The sequence below is a fragment of the Phalacrocorax aristotelis genome, chromosome 2 (assembly GCF_949628215.1).
Source record: "Phalacrocorax aristotelis chromosome 2, bGulAri2.1, whole genome shotgun sequence".
Lineage (NCBI taxonomy): Eukaryota > Metazoa > Chordata > Aves > Suliformes > Phalacrocoracidae > Phalacrocorax > Phalacrocorax aristotelis.
The window spans coordinates 40,941,768-40,957,980 of record NC_134277.1 but is presented as its reverse complement, the minus strand read 5'-3'; the positions used below and the strand labels follow the sequence as shown (position 1 = coordinate 40,957,980).

Genomic DNA, 16,213 nt, shown 5'->3' with positions numbered 1-16,213 from the left:
CCTACTTTTGTTTTTGTTTTTTGATTTTTTCTCCTTTTTGCAATGCTTTTTTTTCCCCTGATGCCTTTTTTTCCCATTGTCAATGGAGGCAACTGCAGCATTGTGAGAAGGTAGGTGCATGAGATATTGGTTAAAGGATGGCAGTTTACCCCCTGAATCTTGACACAGACCAAATCTGCTGTCCTACTGGATGACTGAGTTCAGTAACCACTTAGTTCATTAGTGGCAGGCTAAGATGGTTCTTTATAGGGAAATGGGCTGGAAATGAGGAAATAAATGGTTGAATCTGATGATGTTATAAAGGGTGAGATAAAGAGAAGAGAACAGGTGAGAAAAAGAGAGAGAAAACAAATAGAACGAGAGAACAGTTACTGTAGAGAAGAAGAAATTAACAGTAATGGAAAAGGCAAGAAAGGAAGAAAATGCAGCAAATTTAGGAAGTAAATTGATACAGAATTTTAGACGGGCAGAACAATCTGTAGACAAAAATGAGCTCTTTTATTTTTGTAAAACTTTGTGCAAAAAAGAATACAGTAAGTTGTCTGAGCTGGGCTGCTGCACGTTAGGGCATTGGATGCTTGCGCTGATGTTCATAATGAGTACCGTTTAAGAGTAACACTCCAATATTACAATGGTTGTTGCTTTAAAACCAGAAATCCTCCATGGCTGTGCTGTGTATAGAACTATTCTGCTCATGGCAATCCTGTTTGGAAATTATGGTTCCTTTCCAAAATACATGTGCCTTCCCATTTGTCCCTATGAATTGACATTTTACCTTCAAAACTGAAATTTGTTGCATTGGTTGCCAGATATTTTCCAACAAAATCTGCTTGGAGGATTCTTTTCCTGAGGCTTTCATAATATAGTGGTGTCAGGGAGCTTAAAATAGATTTACCCTTCAGATCCAGATTTCTGTTTTGCTGACCTTCCTCTTCCCTTACTTGGTTTTGGCCTGGAATGAACTTGTCCTCTCCTAAGTCCCTGGAGGTTTCCCTGGGGAGGCTGTACGCTCATCTGTGTGATGCCATCTTACAGACTCTCTGCAATCCAGGTAATGGCTATGCATGTTCTTTGAAACTGTAGCCAATACAAATGGCACAGTGTTTGCCAGCTTTGTGTAGGATTTATCTGGCACTTGCAGAAACAAGGAACTAGTTAGGACAGGTTTTCTGGTGCTATTTCTTCTCAATTACCACACATTTTTTTTTTTTTTTATTCGAGAATTAAATGTACAACAGTAAAGCTATGGCTATTTATGGAAAGCAGCTTTTTGTTTCTGCTGCCCTTTTTACACTTTTATATAAAACTAACAAAAAAACTTGAGAACAAAACATCCAGTTTTAATCTCACAACACCAGCATTTATACTAGGATAAAAAAAACAATGCCAAAACTTTAAAGCATATACATAACGATTTGTGTATTGCTTATCAAATGAGAAAGCAAACACTGCTCCCAATTTATATATGTAATGGAAATTATTAAATGATATTCAGAATTAAGCGTGGTAAACAAATAGTATGTTTGATACAGCCCCAGTCGTACAAACTGGGGATATGGTCGTACATGGCTGGGATATGGTGAGCTTGGATTAACCTGTATATTTTATTAATGAAATAGTTTGAGAACAGGTTACCTTGTGTGGCATGAAGAAGGTGGCAGCGAAGAATCCGGATTTGCGGACAGCTGTGCTGCATGTGCCCGTGCAAACCAAGGAACCAGCACCCACACTCTCTGACGAGGACAGGAGAGGCGCACGGCTATACGGTGTGCTGGCTGCTGCCGAGGCGAGGCAGCGCCGCATTGCCACCGAGCTTCTGGCTCCTCTGCCTGGAGCTCATCCCTGCTGCCCCATGTTACGCAGCTCCTGATTTCTGGCAAGGGGGGCTCTGCCAGCATGCACCTGCCCTGAGTGTGGGGAGCAGGCAGCCTCCCCCAGACCCATCCTCCTGCCCTGCCCTGTGGTGGTGGGGGCGATGGCAGATCGGTAAAGGTGAGCCAGGATTGTTTGCAGAAATACTGTAGAGCTATATTTGCTAGTAATTGTTATTAATTTTTTGTATTTCTGAGACATGCCTTATTTAATCAGAATTTCTCTATTTAACCTTAAACTAAATAAAAGCTGAAATAGAGGGAAAATAAGAAAACCTATATATAAACACACATCTTGAAGTGTAGATACACTGACAAAATTCAGGCAGCTCAAAATAGGAGATGACACTTTGTCCTTAATTTATACCAGTGGGAACAAGGATGTGAAAGGATGTAAATCAGGCACAGAGTATCAGCTGTGATTTCTGTTCCAGTGCCCATCCAAATGTTAACAATAAACTTAGTCTTTGAAGTTTTCAGAAAAAAAAAACCTCTTAAAGAAGTTAAACATAAATCTGTGCTCTGTAAAAATTTTAATTTGATAACAATCACCAGTTTGTGTTAATTATTAAATGAAACTTAATTTACTTCTTCATTTTAGTATATTTATTTTGGGTAGTAAACATATTTTTTTAGAAAGCTTGCTACAGAACATGCAAATGGGATGCATGCTGCGCACCTTTATATATAAAAATCAAATTTCCAATACAAAGCAATAGCTCTACTTGCACTGTAGCAATATTAGTTCCTAAAGCATTAGTTACTGAAAAAAACCTTCAAATTTTCTTTGGGCATTAAATCACATTCTGGATTTAAAAAATTTACAAACCTATAGTCTCTTTTCTTTTTGGCTGTTCAAAGCTAGTTTTCACGTATGTAAGTAAAAATCATCAAATCAGTAACGCTTCTAAATTTTGTCCTTTGTCTTTGATTAAACCATTGTAAGTTTCTCCTTTAATATTCCGCAATTTACGCAATGTTTTTCATCCCTCTTATTTTTATTCTCCATACATAAAATCCGAAAACAAGGATGCGTAATAAAATGTTGACTTGGTCTTGTCAATAATACTGCAATACTAAGACACGAACCAAGGATACTTAATGTTATCAGTATAACAATTCACATTTTAAGTAGTGATAGCTGACTTAGTATAGGATACAACATTCCAGCTGTTTTATTTTTTTAAATAAAATAATTCCTTAATTTATTTGTATTCCATCAGCATGAATACATTCATTGTGAATTGCATGCACGTAAAAGAGAATCCATTTGTAAACTACATAATATCTTAACAATAAAGAGTATTTGATCTAATACATGATGGTAGTGAATTTCTTATTAAAACTGCAAGCCTTTACCAAAATGAAAACAAACTCTTATTTTCCTTATAAATATTTTAAATAATTTTTAAGTACACGTTTCATACCAAGTATATAAAAATAGTGTTTTTAGATAAATTAAGAGGTTTCATTTACATGACAAATAACGTGCAACAACTAACCACTCTCTACCAGCTCTATTTGGTTGATTGTCTAGATGACATGCATCAATAATTGTCTCTCAGCCTTCACAGAACTGACAAACAGACCAGCAGGACCCACGATCACCTGAAGCAAACAGTGCCATAGATATTGTTTGGGAACAACAGTCAGACACTCAGGGAAAACCTTTGCTTCGATGAACAAAAGCCACCCATGACAGCTCTTTTGTCCTAGACTTCCAGCTGCTCTGACCCTCAGGGTCTTTGGACTATCACAAAAGTCTGCCAAACAGACCAGTAAGTTATATCTGTATACAAGATGCTTTTCAACATGCTTCTAGAATCTAGAAATTTTTTTTTCTGTAGTATGAACTGGCAATACCTTTTCTTACTTTCTATAAATCTGAATTTTCATTTTTGTAAGTCTCATTTCATTTTGTAAGTCTCCGTGATTGCCAGAGAAAAGGTCAAATAAAGCAGTCTCGCCATATTCTCTACATTTAAAACTGGCAGCTGTGGAACATGCTTCGAGTACCACTTTGCTGGTTCTCATTATACGTCTATGGCTTGGTAATCTTTTTCTTTAACATCCCTTGTGCTTGTCACAATGTCTACTGGGAAATCTGGGGTCTGTGCAGATACTACACCAGCTGTTCCTTCTAGGTCCCATGATCCTGGCAGGTTCTCAAGGCTTAGTGAGCTGATTGCTCCTTGGCTAAAGCTACCTTCCTCAGATCTGCTGGGGAGCACGAGATGCAACGATGTCTCTGATGAAGAGCACACTGAAGAAGAAAGAGTTGCTGAAATAGACTGAAGAGGAGTCAAGGTAGTGTCTGAATGGGGAGAGGTGCATCTTAAAAATTGCAAACTGTCTTTCTGAATTACCTGATACTGGGAGGGGGAATTGTGAAGGCCTGGTGTATAATAAAATTCACTGTCCATAGAATTTTGCAGGTTGGGTTCAGTTCTCTGGGGACTGCTGCCTACAGAGGACAGATCTGTATTCCAAATGTCACATAACGTGTTGCCACGGCAAAACTGTGCTTTGGTGCAAGTAAAGTTCCCAGCTTGTATGTGTGTGCAAGGTTGATGCGTAGTCCAAACCATTCGAGACTGCAGGCTTTCCAGGGTAGGGCTTCGAGATATGCTGTGCACAGCACAGATCCCTGGAGGTTTCTGGGATGTAAGCAGGTTCTCCAGAAGGTGCATCACGTTCTTCATATCCTTACTTAATTGTGAGACTTCTTGGGTTAAAGTTGTTACCTGTTACAGCAAGGCAAAATATCACAGTATTTATTTATGCAGTCATGACTGAAACACACACATGCATACTTTTTTTCCTTCTAACAATATCATGTGGGAAATAGTCCATCCATCTACCTTGCCACAGCTACATGTTACACTTCCTGTGGCATATTGAAATAACTAAAGGAACTCAATAAATATGTATGATGGAAATACCGTAGGCATAATTGATCTGATTTTAGATGATACTCTCTATATAAAGAATGCCTGAGGGTCAGAACTGAGATGATTTCTAGTGGCAATATGACATCAATAGCTTCTTGACCAATCATTAAATATTCTAATGCATAGAATTTTTTTATTAACCAATCTTATACTGGTGAATGATATAAAAATGAGGTCTTGTGAAATCTTGTTCAGAAATATACATGTGAAATATCCTGCTGTCTTCATAATAAGATAAAAGAAACCCACACCCGAAGTTGTCGGATGCAAGCAGTAGTTACATGAAAGTCTGGTGGACTACTACTAAAAACAGGAAATAAAAAAGAAGAAAAGAAACTGGGCAGTCTAAACACTACATGCTACTGCTAAACATTTAAACAATATAAAAGGCTATGAAACAGTGTGCTTCTGTGTAGTTATGTTTATGCTTGAAAGGTATTGCTTACAACACTGAGACAGATAGTCATCCATAGCACAGATTACTCTGGTGTGTGTGCAAAAGGAAGAATCATATTTTCTATTAGACCTTTTTCTTTTTTTCAGTGCTGAAACCACTGATAGCATGCAATTAATTACATGAATTACATGAAGTCTTTAAACTCCCCAAAATTGCTGTTTTGGGTGGGGATCAGATTGACAGGTTCTGAATTTGTATTTTAAAGTAAATTGATATATAAACATTAATGGGGACATTTATTATGGCATTACAAGGACATTTTGGGAATTGAAAAGCCTAACTCTTACATTAAAGTGACCCACTCACCATTTCAAATATGTTTGTCTTTCCTTTGTCCTTCTTTAGGAAAATTTTGCAGAAAGTCAAAATAGTCAAACATTTTTAATAAAGGGAAATGAACTTATCAAGAGTTAGAAATGAACTTTGTCTCCTTGGTAGCTAATCAATCTAATTTATGTCAAACCTCTGTCATTACTGTTAAAATAGAGTTTCTCATACTGATCCTAGTGAAAATACTCTGTTGTAAAAAAGGCGTGACTGCACATTTATCTTCAGAAGGATAAACCACCTATCAAAAAGAAAAAAGGCTCATTCAGGGGGCCTTTCTTCACCCTGAAGTAAAGACACCACCGATTAGGTGCCCTACACAAATTAATTTTCATGTAATCAGAAGCAGAGATACAATTTTCTTTTTTCTGACAGGACAGTTCCAAAGAAATCTGCTGAAAAGACATTTCAGGCTGAGTTTGACTGTGTTACTACAGGCACAATAATTATAAAGAAATTCTGAGTTAGAAGGAAGATAGGAAGCTCCAGTACAGATCCTATACATCTATTAATTTATTTCTGAGCTAAAAGTTCAAACCCATCATATTGTTTAATAGTTTTGTAATGATCACGCTACCCCTGGAGGGAAAATGCTTGAAGGGAGGAGGCTTTTGAGTGGCACATTACAGGATCTCTCTCTGTCTCTCCACCTCTCTTTCTTTCTGCCTTGTTACCTAATTAAGTCACGCTAGATAGAAAATAACCATGAGATCTTCTTCTGCCAGCTGAGATTAAACTTTGAACATCTGGTAGCTCATCTTAACTTCTTTTAAGTGAGAAATTAAAATACATGAGGAAAATGATTTGTGAACAGGCTTCCTGTGGGGTCAGAGCAGCCAGAGGAGGTTCTTCGTACTGTCAGGCTGTAAAGAACCACAGTGTGAGATTTCGGGACAAATCAACCATGCAAGAACTTCTGTGCTCTATTGGGAACTGGGAAGAAAGTGGGAAGAAGGGCAACCAAACCTATGGCTACCTAGATTCAGTGGTTGTCAGTTCTTTTTTAGGACCATCACTGGTCTTCTATCCTAGCAGATAAAGGAACTTTGTTCTCTGTGCCCAGTTTCCCAACTTGCATCCATTTTACAGGGCTTTCTGCAGCTGTGTAGACAGGAAAATTGATACTACCTTATGAGTATGCACCTTATCTGAACTATGAATGCTGTGTGAAAATATCTGCATGTTTAACATATCTTGTTTGGCTTGGTCCATGCTTTTCTCTTGCATTTCTGGTTACTGAAAGGCTTTTTAAAAGTTTAATTATTCTTTAACATTTTTCTTTTGCCAGTTCTTTGAGGCAATACAGCAAAAATCAATCCCAGCATCAGTACTTGTGGCATTCCTGAATTTCTGTTAATTTACAACTTGCTCTAGTGCCCAGATACTATTTTTGGTATTTCAGTGGGTTCTTAGAGTGTTGTCTTCTCATAATCTTGCTCTCGCACAGTCATAGGAACTAACCTGATAAACCAGCCGTTGACGTATGCTTTAAGAGTTTCCAGTTGTATGGTAGTTTAAGACCCTAAGTTTTTATGCCAAACTTTGTTAGAAATTGACCACCATTTAGTGAGATCAGTTTGGACCGATAATGTTTAACACAAAGGCAAAGCAAATATGTAATTTTCTGGATAGTTGAAAAGCTTTTCTGGATTTCACAAACTGTTGATCTTACAGGATTAAATCTCTTATATATGTATGAATAATTACCATCTATCTCTATATTATTGTACTTATACTTACGTAGTATACTATTACTGTTATTATCAATACTATACTGTTTATGCTATCCTTTTTACACCCTGCAGAGATTCTTGAGCAGATGTAAATAAGCAGATGTAACAGGGAACAATTTTATCAATAATGTTAACAATTTCACAGTGCTCCAGGAAGTGCAAAAGAACAGAGATTAAAAGCAAAAAGAATTTTAAGTCTATGAAACAGAAATTGAAAGCAGTACAGTCTCCTCCTGAGCAAAAGGAGTAATTCCTTGCATGCTGGTAAGGCTATTCTCTTTTCAGGAGTTCAGTGATTATTGCTAGGCAATACAGCTAGTTGTACAAGTGGTTCCCGCTGTGCTAGGCAGACAGCTTTAAAACTATCTGTGAGATCCCAAATATACTTGAAATGCTGCCTTAACAGTTTCTAGGCCTTGAAAAACATACTGCAATGTTTCCTGATATAGAAACTGGGATTTATACAGATTTAGCTTGAACTAGCAAGAGGTGCTTCTCAGGCTGGTCAAAAGTAATGTGCTGGTACCTTTTTAGCAGACTTTTATAAAGAAGAAATATCTTTCAAACAGAGGTTGAAAAAGCAGATTTTTTTTTTAACATATGGACTTTAATAATAATACTTTCTGATGCCCTGACCAATATAGGTTTTAGTAGTTATATTTTGCATTTTCAAATCTTACAGTTTCAGTAGAAAGAGTATTTTTCTTTATTACCAGCATTAAACAGTTGTGCAGTTTGAATACTTTGTTCCATCTAGTTAAGTAGGCATGTAGATGATTGTATTAAACCTTTCCAGAAAAGTTACGAAAATCTCTATATAATATAAGATGATAATGGCGATTATTGCTTTGTTTAAATGATATTGATTAAACACGTTTCTTTTTTTTTTCCATTATATATTCACAGAATCACAGAATTACAGAATGGCGGGGGTTGGAAGGGACCTCTGCAGATCATCTCGTCCAACCCCCCTGCTTGAGCAGGCACACCTGGAGCAGGGGGCACAGGAATGCATCCAGGCGGGTTTTGAATATTCCCAGAGAGGGAGACTCCACAGCCTCCCTGGGCAGCCTGTTCCACTGCTCTGGCACCCTCACAGGAAAGAAGTTTTTTCTCATATTTGGGTGGAACTTCCTGTGTTCCTACTTGTGCCCATTGCCCCTTGTCTTGTCGTTGGGCACCCCTGAAAAGACTATGGCCCCATCCTCTTGACACCCACCCTTTAGATATCGATAGGCACTGATAAGATTCCCCTCAGTCCTCTCTCATCTAGACACTGAACAAACTCAGGTCTCTCAGTCTTTCCTCATAAGAGAGATGCTCCAGCCCCCTGACCATCTTCGTAGCTCTTTGCTGGACTCTCTCCAGTAGTTTCCTGTCCTTTTAATGCACCCCAGGATACCGTTGGCCTTCTTGACCACAAGGGCACATTGAAGGGCACATTCCAACAGTTAGATTTTTTTTTAATGTTAAATTTACCTCTAGAATGCCTATATCTCATTGTTCTTGGATAAATCTGGAATAAGCATTTTTTTTTCTAATTAGACACCTAATACATTGGTATTTTCTTCTCTCTGTGGTTTACTCCCTTTTGCAATTCAGACTTCACCCGGACATCTTCCTACAATGACTCTGAACGCGTGAAGAAATTTGGTTCTTGAGAATTGGAAGTTGCATTTTGGCAACGCAAGGAAGCTGCCTGGCTTGCACTGCATATGGCAGCTTCTCTGTTCCCTTGCTTGGTGTTTCATTGCTTCTTCTATTCTGGTGCTTCATAAAGTCAAGGACACTTTCAGCCGGAACGAGTTGTCATCCAAAGCTTAGATTAACTAGCTGCTGATATGGTTTCCCAGTAAGCACACTGTTGAATGAATGAATGAAATGAGAACTGAGCCGAGACAGACTTTTCACTGATTGTCTATGAACACCTCTGTGGCAATCGGTATTATGGTGACAGACATTTCTGATTTAATGGCACTTTAGGAATAAAGCTAGCTGCAGAAGAAAAAATCTGAGCTAATCTGAGTTCAGATTAAATATACAGGATTTGTGCAATGATATGATGGTTCAGTTTCAGCAAAATAAATGTAGAAATCTGGAAGGTTGTGAAACTGACTTTATCGTATAGGAGTAGAAGAAGATTTGCTGGTTTCTCTGCTGACTCTCTAGCCAGCTCTTGGGTAGTTCCAGGGCAACCAGTCTGTCTGGGTAAATTAGGACACTAAGATTATTGCTATAGTTATTAAACAAGTAAGGACAGAACAGAAAAATATAAAGAACTAGATAATTTAAGTGTATTCAAGTCAAAAGGGCTCCCATGAAATTCAGTCTAGAATAAGGGTTCCCAAACTGCAGTTCTAATAATTTGTGGCTCTTCATTGTTGGATGTGGATGCAGCCATCAGGCTGGCGTAGAATCAGGACAGTGTCAGCATGATAGTGGCAATAAGAAAACCAGGTTTGGAAATTACTGCTTCAAGGACTCCAGAAACTATCAGGGACAAACTCTGACTGACTAGCTACTGACTGAGAGCAAATGGAGGAATATGGAAATCCCAGGAGGCTGGGAGAAGAGAAGCTGTTAATGCGCACTGTTGAAAGAAAGCTTGAGGTTGTATGTATGCTATCAGGCAAAAATATTAAGAATGCAATTTCTATAAATGCCTAGTTAAAAGAAAACAGGCAGTATACATTTCTCAAGAATAAACCATGACAAAACAATGTAATTCTCTTCTTTAACTCAAAAGCTGGTTTAATAGATAAGAAGAAACTGTAGATGCAATATATATCTTGTCAAAAGACTACTCAGATGTTACCATCCATGTGGCATTCTTCTAAACCATCTAAGAAAATGTGACTGAGATGTAATCACCACGAGTTGAATTCACACACGATTGGAATGCTTTATGACCAATGTCTTGCTGCCATCCTGGGAGGACATTTCAAGACATTCTTTTTAGTAGCCTATCCTGATTTGTTTTTATTTAATGTTTATTTTTAATGGCTAAATGGAATTCATGTTCACTTTTAAATATCAGTAATATGAAATTCAACAAAGATAAATGTTAAACATTACATCTGAAAAGAAAATGTCAAAGGCATGAATATAATATTCTGCCTATGCAGAGTATTATAGAAAAATGTCTGTGGAGTTTTGCTGAATCACACTTCGCAGGCATTAATCATGCTCCCAGGATATATCAATACAATTTTTTTTATTGGATACAGGAAGAGGGTTCTCTTCACTAGGAGTGACTTAGGCTGGTGCAGCTTGAGGTCATGTACTCTGTCAGTGACTTAAAAGACCTAACCAAAGACAATCCAAAAGAAAATGCTACCAATTAAGGGTTTAGGAAGTGTGACGGGCAAAGAAAGACAGGGTGAATTTGATTTGTTGAGATCTGCTGGAACAGTATGTTTCCACTGTAAAGTTGTTTTAAAGAAGAATGGCAATCAGCTTTTTCATATGTCTTCTAGGCATAAGAGAAAAAGCAGTAAACGTGCATACCAATAAAGAGTTACATTTAGGTGTAGGGAAAATAGATCTTTTCAGCACAAGAAGGTTTAAAAATGCCTGTTAGAGAGTTAACTGAATAATTGTTGTCATCTGTCATGGTAGTAAAAAGCTGAGGTCAGCTTTTGGTGCCCAGTTGATTTTTACACTGCATGGCTTCCCCTCTTCATTAATTTCTTTGTTTCAGGTGCCTTTCCACCAAAGAAAAGTGCAAGAGAGACACTGCAGTGTATAGGACCTATGCCCTGTATGTGCCATATGACCTGCTTAAAAGACCCCAAATTAACCTAAGCTTTAGAGCATCAGCCATTTCAATCATCAAAACACGACAGCAGAGAGGAGACAAAACAAGGTAGGAGCTCTTTGGAAATATGAATGTCAGCGCTAAAAGGAAAATATATTTTCGCAAATCTCAGTAAACAGAAATGTGTTTACTTGGTGTTTATGGTTTAGAAAGCTTTTATTTCTTAACACAAGTAATACTAGTTTTATATCTCGACTTCTATGCTAAATTTACATAGCTAAAATCCAAGATGGATAGATTAGTCATAATTAGTTTTCATCATAAATAAATGTCATTAGTTCACTTTTTGCCACATTTTTCTTGATTGAAGGATATTTTCCAAAGTGAATTATTATGATAGCCTTGCTGCAAAATAATTTCAGAATAATATGGTAATGAACTTATTACAAAGAACATATTTTTAGTTACTGTAAGTCACGGGTGTTCTTTATATGAGTTCTCAAGCTGCAAATTGAACTTCACAGTATGTAAAACTGAAGGCCTAGTTGACTTTGTTAACCAAATTTTCTTCATTGGCACTGATTATAGAATGACCATTTCCATCGTATGCATACATTTTTAGTATTGAGGAATATATTTTGCTTAAAAAACATAATGCTTTTTTTCCTGTCCTGAGAGGAGAATGAGATTTGGTAGCTGGATGTCATATATGTTTTAAAATAATCTATTAATAAAATTTCTTTAAGTGATTTAGAAAATAAACATATTTATATAGGATTATTCCTTTTGTTAGATGAAAGTGAAATATCCCTCTGAATTAATTTTCTCTCTTCTGAATAGTGCCAAATGCTTAGAGTATTTTAAGCACTTGTATCTAAAAACCTAAAATTAAAAATAGCTGAATTTCCACTAAGTGCTCCAACATGCAGCTAAATAGAAGGCAATTTTCTAGTACAAAGCATAACTGTATTCATATTTCCTCATGTTTGCTTTTCAGTTGAATGGGAGAAATGTGAGTACTCTGTCCATTATACTGTTTTAGTACTGTAATTGTGGGGTCTATGGATGTGGTAAAGTATAAAATCAGCCCCCAAATTCTGAAGCTGAAGGAGGCTGCACTGGAGCTGGGTCACACATGGGAAAAACGGGACATGACAAAAAAATCTGAGTCTGTCTGTATGCACTGCACAGATGTCCTGTATATCTGAGCATGAAATCATGTACCTGTGTGTTTGAGTGGAGAACATGTACATGTGCACTGCGCAAATTATGGGAGAAAAATTATTACTAAAATGTGGGTATTTTCTTAACTGGTCTATGTTTTAAGTAATTAAGATTTGGGGTTTGCACACTGAATCAAAACAGAAGTATTTCTATGGTCTTTTCATACAGTTGCATTCAAATGATAGAGAGCTAAAAGCCTAGTAGGATACAGACAATGGGACAGTGATAGGCTGGTGTTTTAATCTAGACTTATGGCCACCTGTACATCTCAGAAAATCTGCTTAGTGGTTTCCTGTTTTTACTTCTGGGATCCTTAGTAGTTATGTATGATTGCACCAGGTAAATGGTGCCTCTGAAAAAATGCTGAATGTTTAGATACAATTATTTGATCAGTCTTTGCAGAAAATGCATTGGAAAGACCAGGTTGGGTGTACAATCCTCTGCAAAAGAAGGATGCATACTTGTAAGGCAGAAGACCTATTCCTAAATTCTCACCCTACCTAATTTGGAGCAGGTCTTTGAATCAAGCTTGCCTTGGCTCAGAAAACGTGCCATGCTCTTGGGTATTTGGTCACTTAATCTTGAAACTATTGCTTAAATAATTGCGTTTTTACGGGAGCAAGAGCCTGAACCTTAACTCTCTTTCCTACAACTTACCTAACGTACTGAATTATAATGAAAGTCACAACTTTTTTATTCAGTGATCATTGAGACTAAGTGGAATGGGTGAATAGGGTAGGCGATTAAGTAGTCCTATTCTGTTCCAACTTGCCATACTGAACTGGAGGGAAATTCCCTTTATCAGATTGCATCTCATTCAGGCTCAAAATGAGAAGTGAGGTGAGGGAATGAAGAACCTGGGTAACTGGCTGAGCAACCAAACCATGGAACTATAAATTGGAATATGGGGTGTGTTCAAGTTTCTCTCACCTTGCCTAATAAAGTGACAGTGATGACCTTGGAACCTACCCTCCTTAGAAAAAATCTGTGCATCCATTAGTCCTAAAGTTAATACATAACTCTGAGAAGTTAAATCAAGGCTCTGTCTTCTGTTAGTCCCATTCTTAGGTACATGAACTTTCTTTTGGGTTATGTAGTGAATGTCATACACCTAAAATACTGCTAAGAGCTCCACTGGATATCTAAGCAGGATATAGCTTTCTTTTTTATTTTGGTAGATTTTTCTCTGGGGTAACTCTGCTTTGCTTTGCTAACAACAGACTGTATTGAATGTCTGAATGGGAAGATGCACGTCTTTGTTCCCCCAACGAAGAGTTGAAATGTTTTTAAGCTAATTAGTGAACTGTGGTCATACAATTGCCTTTCATGAAAGCAGTTATTTTTGCATTTGTTGATTGACTTCTGATCTCCACTGGGAAATGTATTAATGATAGTGTTTGCTGCTGTTGGCTACTTGTGACCTGTTTTCTCATTTTTTTTTTTTCAGGACCCCACGTGTCTGAATAGAAAAGTTAATTTCTAACTCTGCCAGTATTTTAACTACTGCTAGTAGTCTGCTGCAGCATCAGTCATAATCTTCCATTAATAGTCATCATTGAGAGATGGAATGATGAAAGCACTGGGTCAAGTGTTGTTCAATACTTAATGTAACAAGAAAAACCCCAAGGAACAACTAGTGTATTCCAGCAAGCCTACTCATAGGCTTATTTAGGTAAGTACCAAGCCAGCATTGTCAGTTCAGAAACTCCAGATGGGGTATGTTTGAATACATGTAGAATATGCAATTAAGCAGCCCTATAGTCCTACAGTTTTTTCATTGTAAATTTTGATCCATGGGAGGACTTGGAGAATACCCATCTGTCTCTGGGATTTGAGCCCAGAGTGTTACCTATGAAATCTAAATCTCCACCTGTTCAGAATTGCTCCTCATGCTTTTTTATTATGTCCTAGTCCAATATTTGTCCATATTGTATGCCCATGCATTGGCACATTGAATTGAGAATTCTCACATGTATAAATGTGTCTATGTTTAAGAGTCTTGCTTGATCAGAATGCAGAACGCTGTTTTCTTTGCTAGGGGACATCTTAGAAAACAAAATATGAGCTTGGAAAGTAGAGAATACTCCCTCCAAGTACTGCAAGGCACCAACAACAATCTTCATCTTAAACATGTCTACACTAGTGTAGCTGTACTCTACGTAATGTACTCTCTACACCACGGAGTAAAGTCACCTTAGAGATACTGCAAAGTTGAATATAATTATTCCCTTAGGTTCCTAGACTAAGTCTGGGGCGTTTTCCAGAGTGTAGGATTTTCTGTAATCATTCATGCAGCTCTATAATCTTCTATAAGTTCTATGAGGTTCTCTAATCAGAGAAAGGTATCTTTCTCTGCTGTGACTAAACAGTAAATACAACTATTTTCAGAAAATTTTCAACATTTTTGTGTTATTTGTATCTTCTTGTAGCATTATTATTAATGTCATTTTATCACTATCCAGGCTAGATGTAAATCAGTTCAGGTTCTGCCAAAAGATGTCTGAAGCTACCAAAACCTTGTTTGGCTTCCAATTTTAGTACTTAGCACTGCATGTTGGTGCAGGCGCCAGTCAGTTAAGCAGTTTGAAAACAAATTCTGTCTCACACACCAAGCTAGCAAGACTCCAGAATTTGGTGGTACTCTTTTTAAATATCCAGAGATTTTCTTCCTCTTACTTACAGGGCTTCTAATACCTGCTTGACAGACAAAGACTATAGATGAACCCGATTTTATCACACTCCTGTGTAAAAAAGAGAAGGACCTCTTGGTGATGACTTCTTTTTTTCTGACAACCTAATAGTTGAATTTAATCAAGAATTAGTTGTTGAAATCTGTCTCTAACCCAGGAGACACTGCAAAATTCTTGGGAAGTAAGCATCTCTTATTTCAAGTGAAGTCTCACAGGTAGCATACTATGTGAAAAAATGGACTGATCCCCCCTCCTCAATTTTAAAATAAGAGAGTGAACCCTATTCAGGACAGTGAAATATTTGTCTCTGGTATTTGGATTCTGTTTCCCTGTGTGGAAGGTTTAGTGTTTTACTGCATGTGGTCATATTTCCTTTTTTATGTTAGTATAAGCAAGCAAGCTGCATAACATTTTGTTCACAGAATGTTAGCAGGGAAAAATGAAGATTGTGCATGGTGGGAAATGACCTTCATGATGTTTTGCTTTGTTTTTTTCTTCTTTTATTTAACATACTGCCCTGCTCCAAGATTTATTTATTGCTTTTCACTAGAAAAGCAATGACAAGCCCAGAACTACTACAGGTGAAATGTTTGGTTAATCTACAAGACGCCTGCCTTAGCACATTTGCCACCATGATGTGTTTTCCAATTGCCTCTTGTGGATAACCATGTAATATGCCCTTGTATTTAAAAAATACATGTCCTCTTCAAAATCAAAAGGGATGAATCAATATGACTTATCTGTTTCAAACGTATCACATAAGACATATAATTTTCTATCATAATAGTGTTGTCAATGAACATCTGGAGGTGTTTCTGAGTTCTTTGGTCAAGTCTTATAAAAAACTGTAGTCAGTAGGACATGAGACTTTTATCTGAACTCTACAGTTTGACATACAAATGAGATGATGCATTCAGAGTGACTAACTAACCATGCATGCACTCTTAGCTTAGGACATATAAGTTGTTTGACCAAGTTAACTTAACCTGACCAAGGATGGAAGAGGTTTACAAGCCCAATACTTCATATATGGGAATAAAGAATAGCTAGATTAAATATATGCAATATAGAAGGAAAAAATAAAATAAAACTTGACATTTCTGGCAGTCAAAGAGATCAGGAGAAAAGAAGAGAAACTGGTGGTTGGACTTATTTAAATATTTCCTCATGTGGAATCATAATAAATTGTCTCTAATCTCTTCA

The 16,213-nt window shown here is 37.2% G+C and overlaps 1 protein-coding gene across 1 annotated transcript in view; it reads right to left on the bottom strand.

Annotated features, from left to right (window-relative positions):
* Positions 1-1,110: 1,110 nt before the first annotated feature.
* The window catches only part of KCNH8 (potassium voltage-gated channel subfamily H member 8), a 207,724-nt gene continuing 192,621 nt past the window's right edge, over positions 1,111-16,213 (bottom strand). Inside the window, exon 18 of the mRNA XM_075085701.1 lies at positions 1,111-4,615. Within this exon, the coding sequence (XP_074941802.1) occupies positions 3,905-4,615 (711 nt within the window). The 3' untranslated portion in view covers positions 1,111-3,904. The remainder of the gene's footprint in view (positions 4,616-16,213) is intronic.